Raw genomic sequence first — 13816 nt, 5'->3', positions numbered from 1 at the left:
TGGAAAAATAGAGATATTGGCGACTCGCTGAAGACAATGGCCTGTCAATCCTGCAAATGAGTCAGAACCGAGACCTCTTGAAGGAGTCCTGTAGTTCTGGCCCAGCTCGCTGGTTTCTGCTCCCTGCCGTGCTGCACCGTCCCCCCAGCCACCGTGGCATCTGCAAGGCTCAGACAACAGCAGGCAGGCTCTGTCATACAGCAAAGGCAGATCTTCGACAGGAAGTCTTGGGGGAACATTTCCATCCTGACTTTTCAGCCTGGTCAACTTCTCTCCCCAAGATTGCCCAGAATTTTTATTTTATTATTAGAAAGAAAAAAAAAAGGCTTTAAAAGAGCTGTCAGTGCGGAGGACTCCAGAGCAGATCTGTGCCCCAGTTTGGTGAGTTTCCATACTGCCACTTGGAAAAGCGTGTTCGGAGGTTCTTGGTTTTTTACCTGTAAAATATGAACAATAATAACCGCCCTTCCTAAATCACTGAGTGTTGCCAGGGCCAAATGGAATGTTACTACTGAAACTTTGGAAAATTAAAAGCTCTTTCTTTTGGAAGGCAGCATGGAGGCGGTGAAGGGACTTAATGTGAAAAGTCCCAGCTCTGCTTCAGGTTTCTTATCGGTAAAACCAGAGCGAGGTGGTTGTGGCGGCGGCTGCGGCGGCGGGGGTGATCACCTGGTTAAAGGCTGCCCTCTCTAAGGGAAACCCTCCCTAGGTCTGCGTCCCAGCGCTTGAAGGAGGAAGTAAGGAGGGAAAGGGAAGTCTCGTGGGCCGCTCATAGCCCCCACCCCTGCCCGATTCAGCTCGGGAGGAAGCGAAGCCGCCACCAGGCCTAGCAGGGTGCGGGGAAGGAGAGGCTGGCGGGCGGTGGCGCGGCCTAGAGGAGGCGGGGTTCCCGGGCTCAGTCGAGCCACGTGCGGTTGTTTCCGTACCGGGGCGATCACGTGATCAGCGTCAGCTGACCAGTCACGGTGGAGCCTGGCGCTGGCGCCCCTCAGCCCCCGCCCGGCCGCGCCCGGAGCGCAGGACTCTGCAGAGGGGTAAGAGCGCCCCCGCGGCCCCCCTCTGTCCCCGGCCCATCCCCGCCTCCTCCGCCCCAGCCCCCGTCCCTCGCTCACCCCTACCCACCTGGCATCCCGGAAGCCGAGGCGAGGGGGGCTGTGGCCGGGCTCAGCCCCGCGCTGCCCCCAGGCGGCCAAGAGGGGATGGCCCTGGGGAGCAGGGGGCGGGAAGTCGCGCTTACCGCGAAGGCGGAGCACTGGTCACCGCCCCCGAGCCCCGACATGGAGGAGCTGCTCCGGAGCGTGGAGAGGGACCTGAACATCGATGCCCGGCAGCTGGCTCCGGCCCCGGGGGGCGCGCACGTGGTGGCTCTAGTGCCCGCGCGCTGGCTGGCCAGCCTCCGCGAGCGCAGGCTGCCCCCGGGACCCTGTCCGCGCGCCGAAAGCCTGAGCGAAGCGGAAGTCAGGACTCTCTTGCAACGCTCCGTGCAGAGGCTGCCTGCCGGCTGGACTCGAGTGGAGGTGCACGGGCTGCGGAAACGAAGGCTCTCCTACCCGCTGGGCGGCCTGCCTTTTGAGGAGGGGTCCAGCATCCCAGAGACCCTCACTCGTTTCATGCAGGATGTGGCTGCCCAGAATTATCGCAACCTGTGGCGCCACGCGTATCACACTTACGGGCAGCCCTACAGTCATAGCCCTGCCCCTGCGGCTGTCCCTGCCCTGGATTCAGTGCGACAGGCTCTGCAGAGGGTCTATGGTTGCCCTTTCCTGCCACTGGGTGAAGCTGCGCAGTGCCCCTCATATGCCAGAGAAGGCCCCTGTGCCTCTCGGGGCTGCCCTGCCTCTCCCAGTCTTCTGAGAGCCGAGGCTCTGTTGGAGTCACCGGAGATGCTCTACGTGGTCCACCCGTATGTGCAGTTCTCCCTGCACGATGTGGTCACCTTCAGCCCCGCCAAGCTGACCAACAGCCAAGCCAAGGTGCTCTTCATTCTCTTCCGTGTGCTGAGGGCCATGGATGCCTGTCACCACCAGGGACTGGCCTGTGGGGCCCTGTCTTTGCACCACATCGCTGTGGATGAGAAACTTTGCAGCGAGCTCCGCCTGGACCTGAGTGCTTATGAGAGGCCCGAGGAGGCAGGGGATGAGGAGACCCCGGAAGCAAGAAACGGGGCAGGTGTCGAGCCTGGTGAGGAGGGACGCCGGGGACCTGGGTGTCCCACCTGCCAGGAGGAGCTCAGGGGCCTTGTGCTAGACTGGGTCCACGGCCGCATTAGCAACTTTCACTACCTCATGCAACTGAATCGGTTGGCAGGTCGGCGGCAGGGGGACCCCAACTACCACCCGGTGCTGCCCTGGGTGGTTGACTTCACCGCGCCCCGTGGGCGCTTCAGAGACCTGCGCAAGTCCAAGTTCCGCCTCAACAAGGGGGATAAGCAGCTGGACTTCACATATGAGATGACCCGGCAGGCGTTTGTGGCAGGGGGTGCAGGCGGCGGGGAGCCACCTCACGTCCCTCACCACATCTCCGACGTGCTTTCTGACATCACCTACTATGTGTACAAGGCCCGGCGCACACCCCGGTCGGTGCTCTGTGGACACGTGCGGGCACAGTGGGAGCCCCACGAGTACCCGGCCAGCATGGAGCGGATGCAGAGCTGGACTCCAGATGAGTGCATTCCCGAGTTCTACACCGACCCCTCCATCTTCTGCTCCATCCACCCCGACATGCCTGACCTGGATGTGCCGGCCTGGTGCCGCTCCAACCAGGAGTTCGTGGCTGCCCACCGGGCGCTGCTGGAGAGCCGAGAGGTGTCCCAGGACCTACACCACTGGATTGACCTCACCTTTGGCTACAAACTACAGGGCAAGGAGGCTGTGAAGGAGAAGAACGTGTGTCTGCACCTGGTGGACGCCCACACGCACCTGACCAGCTATGGCGTGGTGCAGCTCTTCGATCAGCCGCATCCCCAGCGCCTGGCGGGGGCCCCTGCCCTCGCCCCTGAACCTCCCCTCGTCCCCAGGCTGTGGTTCCAGACCATCCAGGAGAGCACAGGCCGGGAGGACTTCCCTGCACAGCTTACAAATGGGATGGGCAGGACAGTTTTGGAGGCCACTCCCTGTGAGGCTGGCTGGGCCAGGGACAGGCCCGGGGTAGGGGAAGATGAGTTGGAGCAGGCCACAGAAGCTCTGGATTCCATCTCTCTCGCTGGGAAGACAGGTGACCAGCTGGGACCGTCTCCCTCCTCTACTTCCTCCTCCAGTCAAGTCCCAGGCCTCTTGCCTTTCTCAGGGGCCTCAGCCTCTCGACCGGGCCGTCGGAACAGAGCTGCTGGGACAGACCCCGGGGAAGGTGAGGAGGGCAAGATTCTTCTTCCGGAGGGCTTCAGTCCTCTGCAGGCTCTGGAGGAGCTGGAGAAACTAGGCAATTTCTTGACCAAAGGCCTAGGGGGCCACTTGGAGGTGCCTGAGCAACCCTGGGTTCAGCCCCCCGTGCAGCTGCGGGACCTCTTTCATCGGGACATGCAGGCTCTGGGGGTCCTGTTGGCTGAGATGGTGTTTGCCACCAGAGTCCGGACACTGCAGCCTGACGCGCCTTTGTGGGTACGCTTCAAGGCTGTGCAGGGGCTCTGTGCACGCCATCCCAAGGAGGTCCCAGTGTCTCTGCAGCCCGTGCTGGACACACTCCTGCAGCTGAGTGGCCCTCAAGGCCCCGTGGTTGCAGGGAGGGGCAAGCTGGACCCACTGTTTACATATAGGCCCGTCTCCCAGGGATTGCCCCCACCCTGCCCCGCCCAGCTCCTCAGCCCCTTCAGCTCTGTGATCCCCTTCCCCCCATACTTCCCCGCGCTGCACAAATTCATCCTCCTGTACCAGGTGAGGCGCGTGGAGGACGAGGCCCAGGGGCGGGAGCTGGTCTTTGCCCTGTGGCAGCAGCTGGGTGCCGTTCTGAGTGACATCACCCCCGAGGGCTTGGAGATCTTGCTGCCTTTCGTGCTGTCACTCATGTCTGAGGAGCACACGGCTGTGTATGCAGCCTGGTACCTATTTGAACCTGTAGCCAAGGCCCTGGGCCCCAAGAATGCCAATAAGTACCTTCTGAAGCCTCTCATTGGGGCCTATGAGAGCCCCTGCCAGCTCCATGGCCGCTTCTACCTGTACACTGACTGCTTTGTGGCCCAGCTGATGGTGCGGCTGGGCCTGCAGGCCTTTCTTGTCCACCTCCTGCCCCACGTCCTGCAGGTGTTGGCTGGCGTGGAGGCCTCCCAGGAGGAAAACAAGGGCCTGGCGGGGGCCGCCGAGGATGAGGAAAGTGGGCTCCCGGGGGCCGGGCCCGGGTCCTGTGCCTTTGAGGAGGAGATCCACATGGAAAGGGAGCCTGCGGCTGCCTCGGGCCTGGGGCTCCCGGACTACACCTCTGGCGTCAGCTTCCACGACCAGGCTGACCTCCCCGAAACGGAGGACTTCCAGGCCGGGCTCTACGTGGCCGAGTCCCCTCAGCCCCAGGAGGCTGAGGCTGTGAGCCTGGGCCGGCTGAGCGACAAGAGCAGCACCAGCGAGGCCTCCCTGGGCGAGGAGCGGGTGGCCGACGAGGGGGGCATCCCAGTGGACAAGAGCAGCCTCAGGTCAGGCGACAGCAGCCAAGACTTGAAGCAAAGCGAGGGCTCAGAGGAGGACGAGGAGGAGGAGGAAGGCTGTGTGGTGTTGGAGGTGGGGGAGGGGGAGGGCGAACAAGAAGAGGTCCCTGAGACGTCGGAGCTCACGCTCTCCGACACTGTGCTGTCCATGGATACGGTTGTGGCTGGTGACGCCGGGGCCAACGGGGAGGAAGAAGAGGAGCCGCTGACCGAGCAGTCGGAGGGCAAAGAACAGAAGATCCTTCTTGGTGAGTTCTTGGGCCTGGAGGTGTTGGTCTGACGGTCATCATCTGCTGAGCTCTGCACCAAGTGGTGGATGGAGCCGATCTACACACAGCAGAGACGCAGGCCTGCCCTCCTAGAGCTCATGTCTAGCAGAGGAGATGCCACGCTGTAGGCAGGAGTTCTGTTAGTGCTGCAAAGAACGTGGCTGGGTACTACGAGGGAACATAAAGTGGGACTTAGATCTCGTTTTCAGGGGTCAGAGAAGACTTCCTTGAAAGTAGTGCTGGTGGAAGTTCAATGAGGAGGAAGCTGGGCAAACATGGCAAGGTCTGTGGTGGGAAGGGCATTCCAGGCAGAAGGAACAGCATGTGCGAGGCTCTGAGGCTGTCATGGTTCCATTCAAGAACCTGTGAAAGGCCAGTACGGTTAGACTGAGAGAGTGAAGAGAAAGGGAGAGGGTGGAGGGCACCTCCTCATTCAGGAATTGGGGGAGAGTCACCATAAGAGTAATCTTCCTGCAGTTTATGCCCAAGTAGGGCTTCCCTTGTGGCTCAGCTGGTAAAGAATCCGCCTGTAATGCGGAAGACCTGGGTTCAATCCCTGGGTTGTGAAGATCTCCTGGAGAAGGAAAAGGCTACCCATTCCAGTATTTTGGCTTGGAGAATTCCATGGACTGTATGGTCCATGGGGTCCCAAAGAGTCGGACATGATTGAGCGACTTTCACTTCAAGGAGGTGCCTGGAGCTGCCCCAAAGCCAGACTCCCACAGGCCGCTCTGCTAGAGGGAGGGTGGGGCCTTGGGGCCACCATGCTCAGGCTGGGCTCCTGGGTGGAGCTGGGACCAGTGTCACTAGGTGGGGCCCATGGGGTGGGGTGGGGGAGTCGTGAGCCCCTGTTATCTGATGCACTCAGGGACTACTCCCGCCCTACAGATACGGCCTGCAAGATGGTCCGCTGGCTGTCCGCCAAGCTCGGCCCCACTGTGGCCTCTCGCCACGTGGCCCGGAACCTGCTCCGCCTGCTGACGTCGTGTTACATTGGTAAGATTGGGCATGGGGCTTCCTTCAGCTCTTTGTCCCTCTGGCCCCGTGTAGTGAATCTTCCCCGTTCTCATCTCAGACCTCCTCCTGGGTCCCAGTCTGCTGTGAGCGCCTTCCTTGCTTGGGTCGGGCGCCAAGGAGACCCCAGGCTGGAGTGAGCAGGAGCGGCCACTGCAGTCCCCAAAGGGCTCCTCCCTCTCGCTCTCCGCGGGCTGCTCAGGACTGCTGGCCCTTCCTTGGCAGGGCCCACCCGGCAGCAGTTCACCGGGGGCAGTGGCGAGAGCCCCCCGCTGAGTGTGGGCAACATCTATCAGAAGAGACCGATCCTGGGTGACATAGTGTCTGCGCCCGTGCTCAGCTGCCTCCTGCACATCGCCCACCTCTATGGGGAGCCCGTCCTCACCTACCAGTACCTGCCCTACATCAGCTACCTGGTCAGTCGGGATCTGGGGGTGCTGAGGAGCCTGAGGGCTGACCCAGGACCTCTGGGGGTTCCAGGGGGTCTGTGGGGCCACCTGGCCCTCATCCGCTCTGTGGCCATAGGTGGCCCCGGGTAGCACCTCAGGCCCCAGTCGACTGAACAGCCGCAAGGAGGCGGGGCTGCTGGCTGCCGTGACGCTGACCCAGAAGATCATTGTGTACCTCTCGGACACCACCCTCATGGACATCCTGCCCCGAATCAGCCACGAGGTCTTGCTGCCCGTGCTCAGCTTCCTCACATCTCTCGTCACTGGGTAAGTCTCTGCCCACATCCCCCAGCGGGGAGCAGCCCAGCAGAGGGGGCTACCCCAGGGTGGGAGTTGGGTGTCAGACATCCTGGTCCTCATCCTGGCTGGGTGACCCTGAGCAAGCCACACTTTTCTGTGCCTCCGTTTCCTCATCTGGTTTGGATGAGGTGGTCTTACAGCCCCTTTTGTTTACAGCTTGTAATAGATTCTGGACAAGCCCTCTAGACTGGGGATCACTGGAGCTTATAATCTCTGTTTGCAGGTTCCCAAGTGGAGCCCAGGCCCGGACTGTCCTGTGTATGAAGACCATCAGCCTCATCGCCCTCATCTGCCTGCGTATCGGACAGGAGATGGTCCAGCAGCACCTGAGTGAGCCCGTGGCCACCTTCTTTCGTGTCTTCTCTCAGCTGCATGAACTTCGGCACCAGGTGGGCAGATGAACCGGGCAGATGTACCTGTCAGCTGCGGGCTGGCCGATGGCCGTGGCCTCTGCTAACTCCCCGGGGCTTCCTGCCCACAGGATCTGAAGCTGGAGTCCGTGGGCCGCAGTGAGGGCCAGCTGCCAGAGGTGGCCTTCTCTGATGGGCAGCTGCGGCCGGCGGACCCCGCCCTGCTGGACGAGCTGCAGAAGGTGTTCACCTTGGAGATGGCGTACACAATCTACGTGCCCTTCTCCTGCCTATTGGGTACTGCCGCATCATGTCCCCTCCCAGCCTCTGCAGCTACTGTTCTTCCCCTGGGAGGGCCCCACTTCCCGTCTCTGGAGTCAGTAGTGGTTGTTAGGTGCAGTTTTCTGGGTCAGAGCAAAGGGGTTTGGCCTTAGACCTCTGAGTCCCAGTGACATATAAACAGAGACTGAATTTTGGCCAGTTGGGGGTGGGGGGGCACAGGAGTGGCCTAGCCTGTCCCTGGGGCAGGGAGGGGAGTCAGGCTGCCGGACTGATGTCTTAGGAGCGGCCCAAGAGGAATGAGCGGCCCACCATTCACGTAGCTTCCTGTGCAGGCCTGGCCCTGTGCCGAGCGTCTACGTGTGTCATCTCCCTGAATAGTATGAGCAGCCCTGGTCAGATGTGTTGTCATCCCTGCGCTGACATCTGAGCCGTGGGAGGCAGAGCATCACCTGTCTTGGTCCCTGTTCTGTTTCTGATGCCCGGCGTGGCACCCAGCACATAGGAAAGATGCTCACATGTCCATACCGAAGGCGTGAATCCAGGTTTTCCTGGAGGAGGAAGCCGGCTCAGAGACAAAGAGTTATTTGCTGAGAGTTGCACAGCCAGTATCTTCCCTGTGTGCTGTGGTTCCCAAGCCCCTTGGGTGGGTGACGGCAGTTGCTGGCCATCTCCCTTCATCTCAGGACCTCTCCCGCTCCCATCCAGGTGACATCATCCAGAAAATCGTCCCCAACCACGAGCTGGTGGGGGAGCTGGCGGGGCTGTACCTAGACAGCATCAGCCCGAGCAGCCGCAGCCCTGCCAGTGTGGAGCCCACCGCACCCAGCACCGGCCCGGAGTGGGACCCCCAGAGTGGGGGCTGCCCCCAGGACGACGGCCACTCAGGGACCTTTGGGAGCGTCCTGGTTGGGAACCGCATCCAGATCCCCGATGACTCCCAGCCTGACAGCCCCGGCCCGCTGGGCCCCATCTCTGGGGTGGGCGGCGGGGAGCCCGGCAGCCAGAGTGAGGACAATGCGCTGAAGCGGGAGCTGCCGCGGAGCGCGCATGGGCTGAGTGGGAACTGGCTGGCCTACTGGCAGTACGAGATCGGCGTGAGCCAGCAGGACGCCCACTTCCACTTCCACCAGATCCGCCTGCAGAGCTTCCCAGGCCACTCGGGGGCCGTCAAGTGCGTGGTGCCCCTGAGCGGCGAGGACTTCTTCCTGAGCGGCAGCAAGGACCGCACCGTGCGCCTCTGGCCGCTCTACAACTCCGGGGACGGCACCAGCGAGACGGCCCCACGCCTCGTCTACGCCCAACACCGCAAGAGCGTCTTCTTCGTGGGCCAGCTCGAGGCCCCGCAGTGCGTAGTGAGCTGTGACGGGGCTGTGCACGTCTGGGACCCCTTCACAGGTGAGCGGGCCCAGGTGAGGCCTGTTCTGTAGCTGCCGTCCTGTCCTCTACCAAGGGTGGCGGGTTGGGGTGTAACGGTGTGTGGTTGGGGGTGATGCAGTGAGTCCACAGAACGGAGCATTTAGGACTTGAAATCCATCAGACCTGAGTGTGAGGGTCTGCCAGCTTCCTTGCTGAGTGACTGAGCAAGTCCCTCTGCTACGGGGAGCATCGGTGTATGTGTGTGTGTGTGTGTGTCTTTTGGCCATGCTGCTGGCATGTGGCATCCTAGTTTCCTGACCAGGGATTGAATCCGTGCCCGCTGCATTAGCAGCGCAGAGTCCCCAGCTACTGGACCACCAGGGAAGTCCCTGGAAACCTCAGTTTTCCCATCTGCAAAATGGGAATCAGAACAAACGCTTGAGTAGATAACGCGTAGAGGTTTGGCTTAACATGTAGCATGTAGTATCCTGGTTGGTAAACAGTTGCTTGCTTATTTTGTGTCGTCATTGTAGGGAAAAATAAGGTTAAAAAGCAGGGATTGGGGGGATGGAGTAGTATCAAAGCAGACGGTGGAAGGTGTAGCTTTCAGCCACAGTCTGCTATGTGAATAGAGAAGCCTGGCATGGCCACGGAGATGTTAATAGAAAGATGGGAGGGTCAAAAAACATCCTTAGTGTTCATTGAGATCTGGGATGTGGGAGGCAAGTATGGGGTGGGTAGGGGGGATAGGGGAGAAGGAAATGGCAACCCACTCCAGTGTTCTTGCCTAGAGAATCCTGTGGACAGCTGAGCCTGGTGGGCCGCCGTCTATGGGGTTGCACAGAGTCGGACATGACTGAAGCGACTTAGCATGCATGCATGCATTGGAGAAGGAAATGGCAACCCACTCCAGTGTTCTTGCCTGAAGAATCCCAGGGACAGAGGAGCCTGGTGGGCTGCCGTCTATGGGGTCGCACCGAGTCGGACACGACTGAAGCGACTTAGCAGCAGCAGCAGCACGTGGGATAGGCGGAATTGGGGCTCTTCCATCAGTAACTGGAACCCCATACCCACCATGTCTTTCCTTCACAGGGAAGACTCTTCGCACGGTCGAGCCGTCAGACAGCCGGGTGCCCCTGACCGCTGTGGCCGTCATGCCTGCCCCCCACACCAGCATCACCATGGCCAGCTCTGACTCGACCCTGCGCTTTGTGGACTGCAGGAAGCCAGGCCTGCAGGTCAGGGGCGACCCTTTTTCCAGCCCTGGCCCGGGTGCCTGGCAGGGAGGAGAGAAACCCCTCCCCCAACCCCTGCCCCCTAGGAAGAGAGGAGCCCAGGGTGGAGTTTTTCACTGGAGACAGATCACCTGCAGCAGCAAACCCTCCGGGGTGGGGGTGGGATTCTGGCCTGGGATCCTGGGGGCCTCCTCTTGGTGGGTAATGAGGCTCTGGGGGTTGGAGGCTGAGCTGCACCTAGTGGGGGGAAACACGGGTTGGACTGGGCGGTGGAGCCCCAGCTTGTCCTCCTCTGCCGGCAGCATGAGTTTCGCCTGAGCAGTGGGCTGAACCCTGGGCTCGTCCGCTCCCTGGCTGTCAGCCCCAGTGGCCGGAGCGTTGTGGCCGGCTTCTCCTCGGGCTTCATGGTGCTGTTGGACACCCGTACGGGCCTGGTTCTGCGTGGCTGGCCTGCCCACGAAGGGGACATCCTGCAGATCAAGGTGACAGGCCAGGTCCCCTCCCCTCCTGCCTGACTTGTCCAGCCCTCACCTCTGCTTAGGGCCCACCCAGGACGGGCCCCCCTGCTGATGTCCTTCATACCTGCTGGAGGATTGACAGGCAGGGTGGGTCAGGAGCCAGACTGCACCTCAGGGACTTGAGCAGGAGGTGGGCCCTGGGGGCGGGAACCAGGGGGCCGAGCTGACCCTGAGCTTCCTGGAGATGTTCTAATGAATAACCCTTGTCCATATTTGTCTTACTTGGGGGATCAGGGGTCAGGCCCTGTCCGTGACCCAGTCAGGTTAAATAAAGCTCAGCTGGGAGGCTGTTTACTGCCCCCAGACCACTGAGCAGAGTCCATGCCCCTTGTTGGGCTGTCCTGGTGGGGGAAGGGGCGGGTCATGCCTGGGAATCCTGCTACCACCTCCACTCCACCCCATTTTTTCAATCACAGACCTCAGGGAGGTCCAGGCAGGGAGGAACAGGGCTATTTGTGGGAGGGTTTTTCCAGGCAACTGGGAGTTCCTCCCCAACCTAAGTGGCAGCCAGGAGACATGCACTGCCACTGCTGGGGGCAGGGCACCCCTGGCTCCCTTCAGGGCCCCCTGGGTTCTGTCGTTGCTCAGTTGTGTCCAGCTATTTGTGACCCCATGGACTATAGTGTGCCAGGGTTCCCTGTCCTTCACTATCTCCTGGAGCTTGCTCAAACTCATGTCTGTTGAATCGGTGATGCCATCAAACCATCTCATCCTCTGCTGCCCCCTTCTCCTCCTGCCCTCAGTCTTTCCCAGCATCACAGTCTTTTCCAGTGAGTTGGCTCTTTACTTCAGGTGGCCAAAGTATTGGAGCTTCAGCATCAGTCCTTCCAATCAATATTCAGGGTTGATTTCCTTTAGGATTGACTGGTTTGATCTGGGTTCTGGGTGCCTCTAAATTCTGACTTTCCAAGAAAGCATCAGGAGGTCCCTGGGGTCAGCCTGCATGTTAGTCCTGTCTCTGCCACTTACTGGCTCTGTGACCTTGTATGATGACTTAACTTTCCTGAGCCTTAGTTTTTTTTGTCTGTAAAATGGAAACTATAGCACCTATCTCATAGAGTTGTTATGAAGGTTAATCATGGTAAGATGTTTAATGTGCTTGATACAACATCTTACATGTAGTAAGCACCCAAGTTACAATGATTACTGGGTCGATGATACTTTAATATACTCATATGAGCTGATGCTAATATAATGTGGGAGGGTGTAATGTAGGAGGGTGGCAGCCTGTCCCTGACTCAGGACGACACGTCTTCCTGGGAGGAGATGTAGGAGAGAACAGAACGACTCCGGCCCCCACTGAGGCTCTTCCCTCTCCCTGGCAGGCAGTGGAGGGCAGCGTCCTGGTCAGCTCCTCCTCTGACCACTCCTTGACCGTCTGGAAGGAGCTGGAGCCGAAGCCCACGCACCACTACAAGTCCGCCTCTGACCCCATCCACACCTTCGACTTGTACGGCAGCGAGGTGGTGACCGGCACTGTGGCCAACAGGATCGGCGTCTGCTCCCTGCTCGAGCCGCCTTCCCAGGCCACCACCAAGCTCAGCTCTGAGAACTTCCGTGGCACGCTCACCAGCCTGGCCTTGCTGCCCACCAAACGCCACCTCCTGCTGGGCTCCGACAACGGGGTGGTCCGCCTCTTGGCGTAGGCTGAGGCGAGATCTGGTCAGGCGGAGATGGCACACGCTCTCCAGGAAGCCGTCCCTCATCTGTGTTTCCCCAGTAGCTCCTTCCTGGCAAGCCTCAGGCCCCAGCCCTGGGTGCCCACGTGGCCTGCCAGCTAGGGTGGTGTGGGAGTCTGGGCTCCTGAACCCCCAGAGCCACTGAGGCCCCCAGAGGGGATCTCATTCATGACTTGGGGCGATGTTGCTCGGAGCCAGCAGGAAGCAGATGGGAGAGCCTGGCAGGGGCTTCTCTGGTGGCCCAGTGATTAAGACTCTGTGCTTCCACTGCAAGGGGCGTGGGTTCAATGCCTGGTCAGGGAACTAAGATCCCACATACTGAATGGTGTGGCCAAGAAATAAAAATAAAAAATTAAAAAAAAAGAGGGAGAGCCTGGGAAAGCATCGCTGCCCTCCCTTCTCGCCAGCTCCGCCCTCTGCATCCGCATGGGGACAGGATGCTCCAGGGAAGGGGGAAGGAGACCCCCTGCCAAGCTGTCTCTACCACATCCGCCCTCCAGCTGGCTCTCTCTGACCCTGTCCTCCAAGGGTAGGGAAGCTGCCCCCCTCCAGGACACTGACGGTGCTCGGGCTCCAGCCTCTAAGGGCTGACCACGGTCCAGGAGTTAAGAGCCTTGGGCTGGGCTCTTAAGCATCCACCCAGCCAGGCCCTGGCCAGTATGGGACCAGGAGGGGGAGAAAGAGGGCAGGACCAAAGGAGGGCAGATGGATGGGGCCAGGTGGTGTCTGCCTGGAGTGACCCCATGCCTTGCCTGCCCACCCCTCACCACAGTGTTTGTGCCTTGAGCTGATGAGGCAGCTTCTGGGTCCAGAAGCCTTGGGGGAGGGGGTCCAGGACCCTGAAAGAAGGGGCGAGAAGAATCATCTCTGCATCTCAGGTCTCCCTCCCCCGGGGGGACAGGAAGACCCAGGTGTCACAGGTCCTTGCATTCTGGAGCAGAGATGAGGTCTGAGGCTGGACCCCTGCTGCCTTCTCACAATTTGCAATAGATGTAAATATGATCAATAAATCTGTGGAAGAGCCATGGATCCGAGTGAGGCTTTTCTTGATGGTGGTGTTGGGGGAGGAAAGGTTGGGAACCCACAGCTTCCAGGACAGGGAGGAGGAGGGGAAGTATCCTGATCATGGTTCTTCAGGTGGTTACAGGGTCCATGGCCTCTGGTTCATGCAGCCCAGAACCCTCACCCCAAGGAGGGGAAGGAAATATTGCTTCCGAGGAGGTGGGATGCTGGAAGAGGCTACGTCCCTAGACGGCATCTTTTCTCTCCCCTCCCCCTGCCTTCTGGACCCAGGCTGGAAGCAGCCAACCAGGAGCCAGGACATGGGAGGACCAGGGATTCGCATCCTGCGTCCTGATCCAGGTTTCCTCCCTTGCCTTTTGCAGCTTCCTCTTCCCTCTTCTTGGGAGGGGGAGGCAGTTCTGAGGAAGAGTCAAGGACACTGGAAGCGGGAACCTGAATGTGACTCAGCCCAGCTCTGTGTCCTTGGCCAGGTCACACAGCTTCTCGGAGCCCGACTGAAGCAGGGATAACCCCCCACTTCATGGGGTCACTGAAAGTCCCCTGTCCTTCTTGGATCTAACCCCCCGATTGAAGACAGGCTCTTTGTCTCCTGAATCTCCTTTCTCCAGGCTCAGGTGGGAGCCTGAGAACCCTCTCCCGGGGTTCCAGGTGGCTGTCCCAGTATTAGATGCCCTGGTGGGAAAGGGGCTTTTGGTCCCAGTATCAATGTTT

At 60.2% G+C, this 13816-nt stretch overlaps 1 protein-coding gene across 1 annotated transcript; it reads left to right on the top strand.

Moving 5' to 3' along the window:
• Window positions 1–432: 432 nt before the first annotated feature.
• Window positions 433–13111, top strand: WDR81 (WD repeat domain 81). The gene is made up of 10 exons (XM_055576955.1): window positions 433–4878; window positions 5788–5895; window positions 6139–6329; window positions 6439–6629; window positions 6886–7051; window positions 7144–7309; window positions 8000–8689; window positions 9743–9888; window positions 10188–10367; window positions 11729–13111. The coding sequence occupies exons 1-10, from the start codon at window positions 1200–1202 to the stop codon at window positions 12047–12049; spliced, it is 5838 nt and encodes a 1945-aa protein (XP_055432930.1). The 5' UTR covers window positions 433–1199; the 3' UTR covers window positions 12050–13111.
• The last annotated feature ends 705 nt before the right edge of the window (window positions 13112–13816 follow it).

Source organism: Bubalus kerabau, chromosome 4 (genome assembly GCF_029407905.1).
Source record: "Bubalus kerabau isolate K-KA32 ecotype Philippines breed swamp buffalo chromosome 4, PCC_UOA_SB_1v2, whole genome shotgun sequence".
Lineage (NCBI taxonomy): Eukaryota > Metazoa > Chordata > Mammalia > Artiodactyla > Bovidae > Bubalus > Bubalus kerabau.
Note: the sequence above shows the minus strand (reverse complement) of the source record. Positions and strands in the feature narration are given on the sequence as shown.

Bases quoted from the DNA above. Each gene is read 5' to 3' on its own strand.
- WDR81 (XM_055576955.1), top strand. From the start codon at position 1,200: ATGGCCCTGGGGAGCAGGGGGCGGGAAGTCGCGCTTACCGCGAAGGCG. The intron at 8,690-9,742 runs GTGAGCGGGCCC...TTTCCTTCACAG, and splicing joins CGTCTGGGACCCCTTCACAG to GGAAGACTCTTCGCACGGTC. The intron at 9,889-10,187 runs GTCAGGGGCGAC...CTCTGCCGGCAG, and splicing joins GCAGGAAGCCAGGCCTGCAG to CATGAGTTTCGCCTGAGCAG.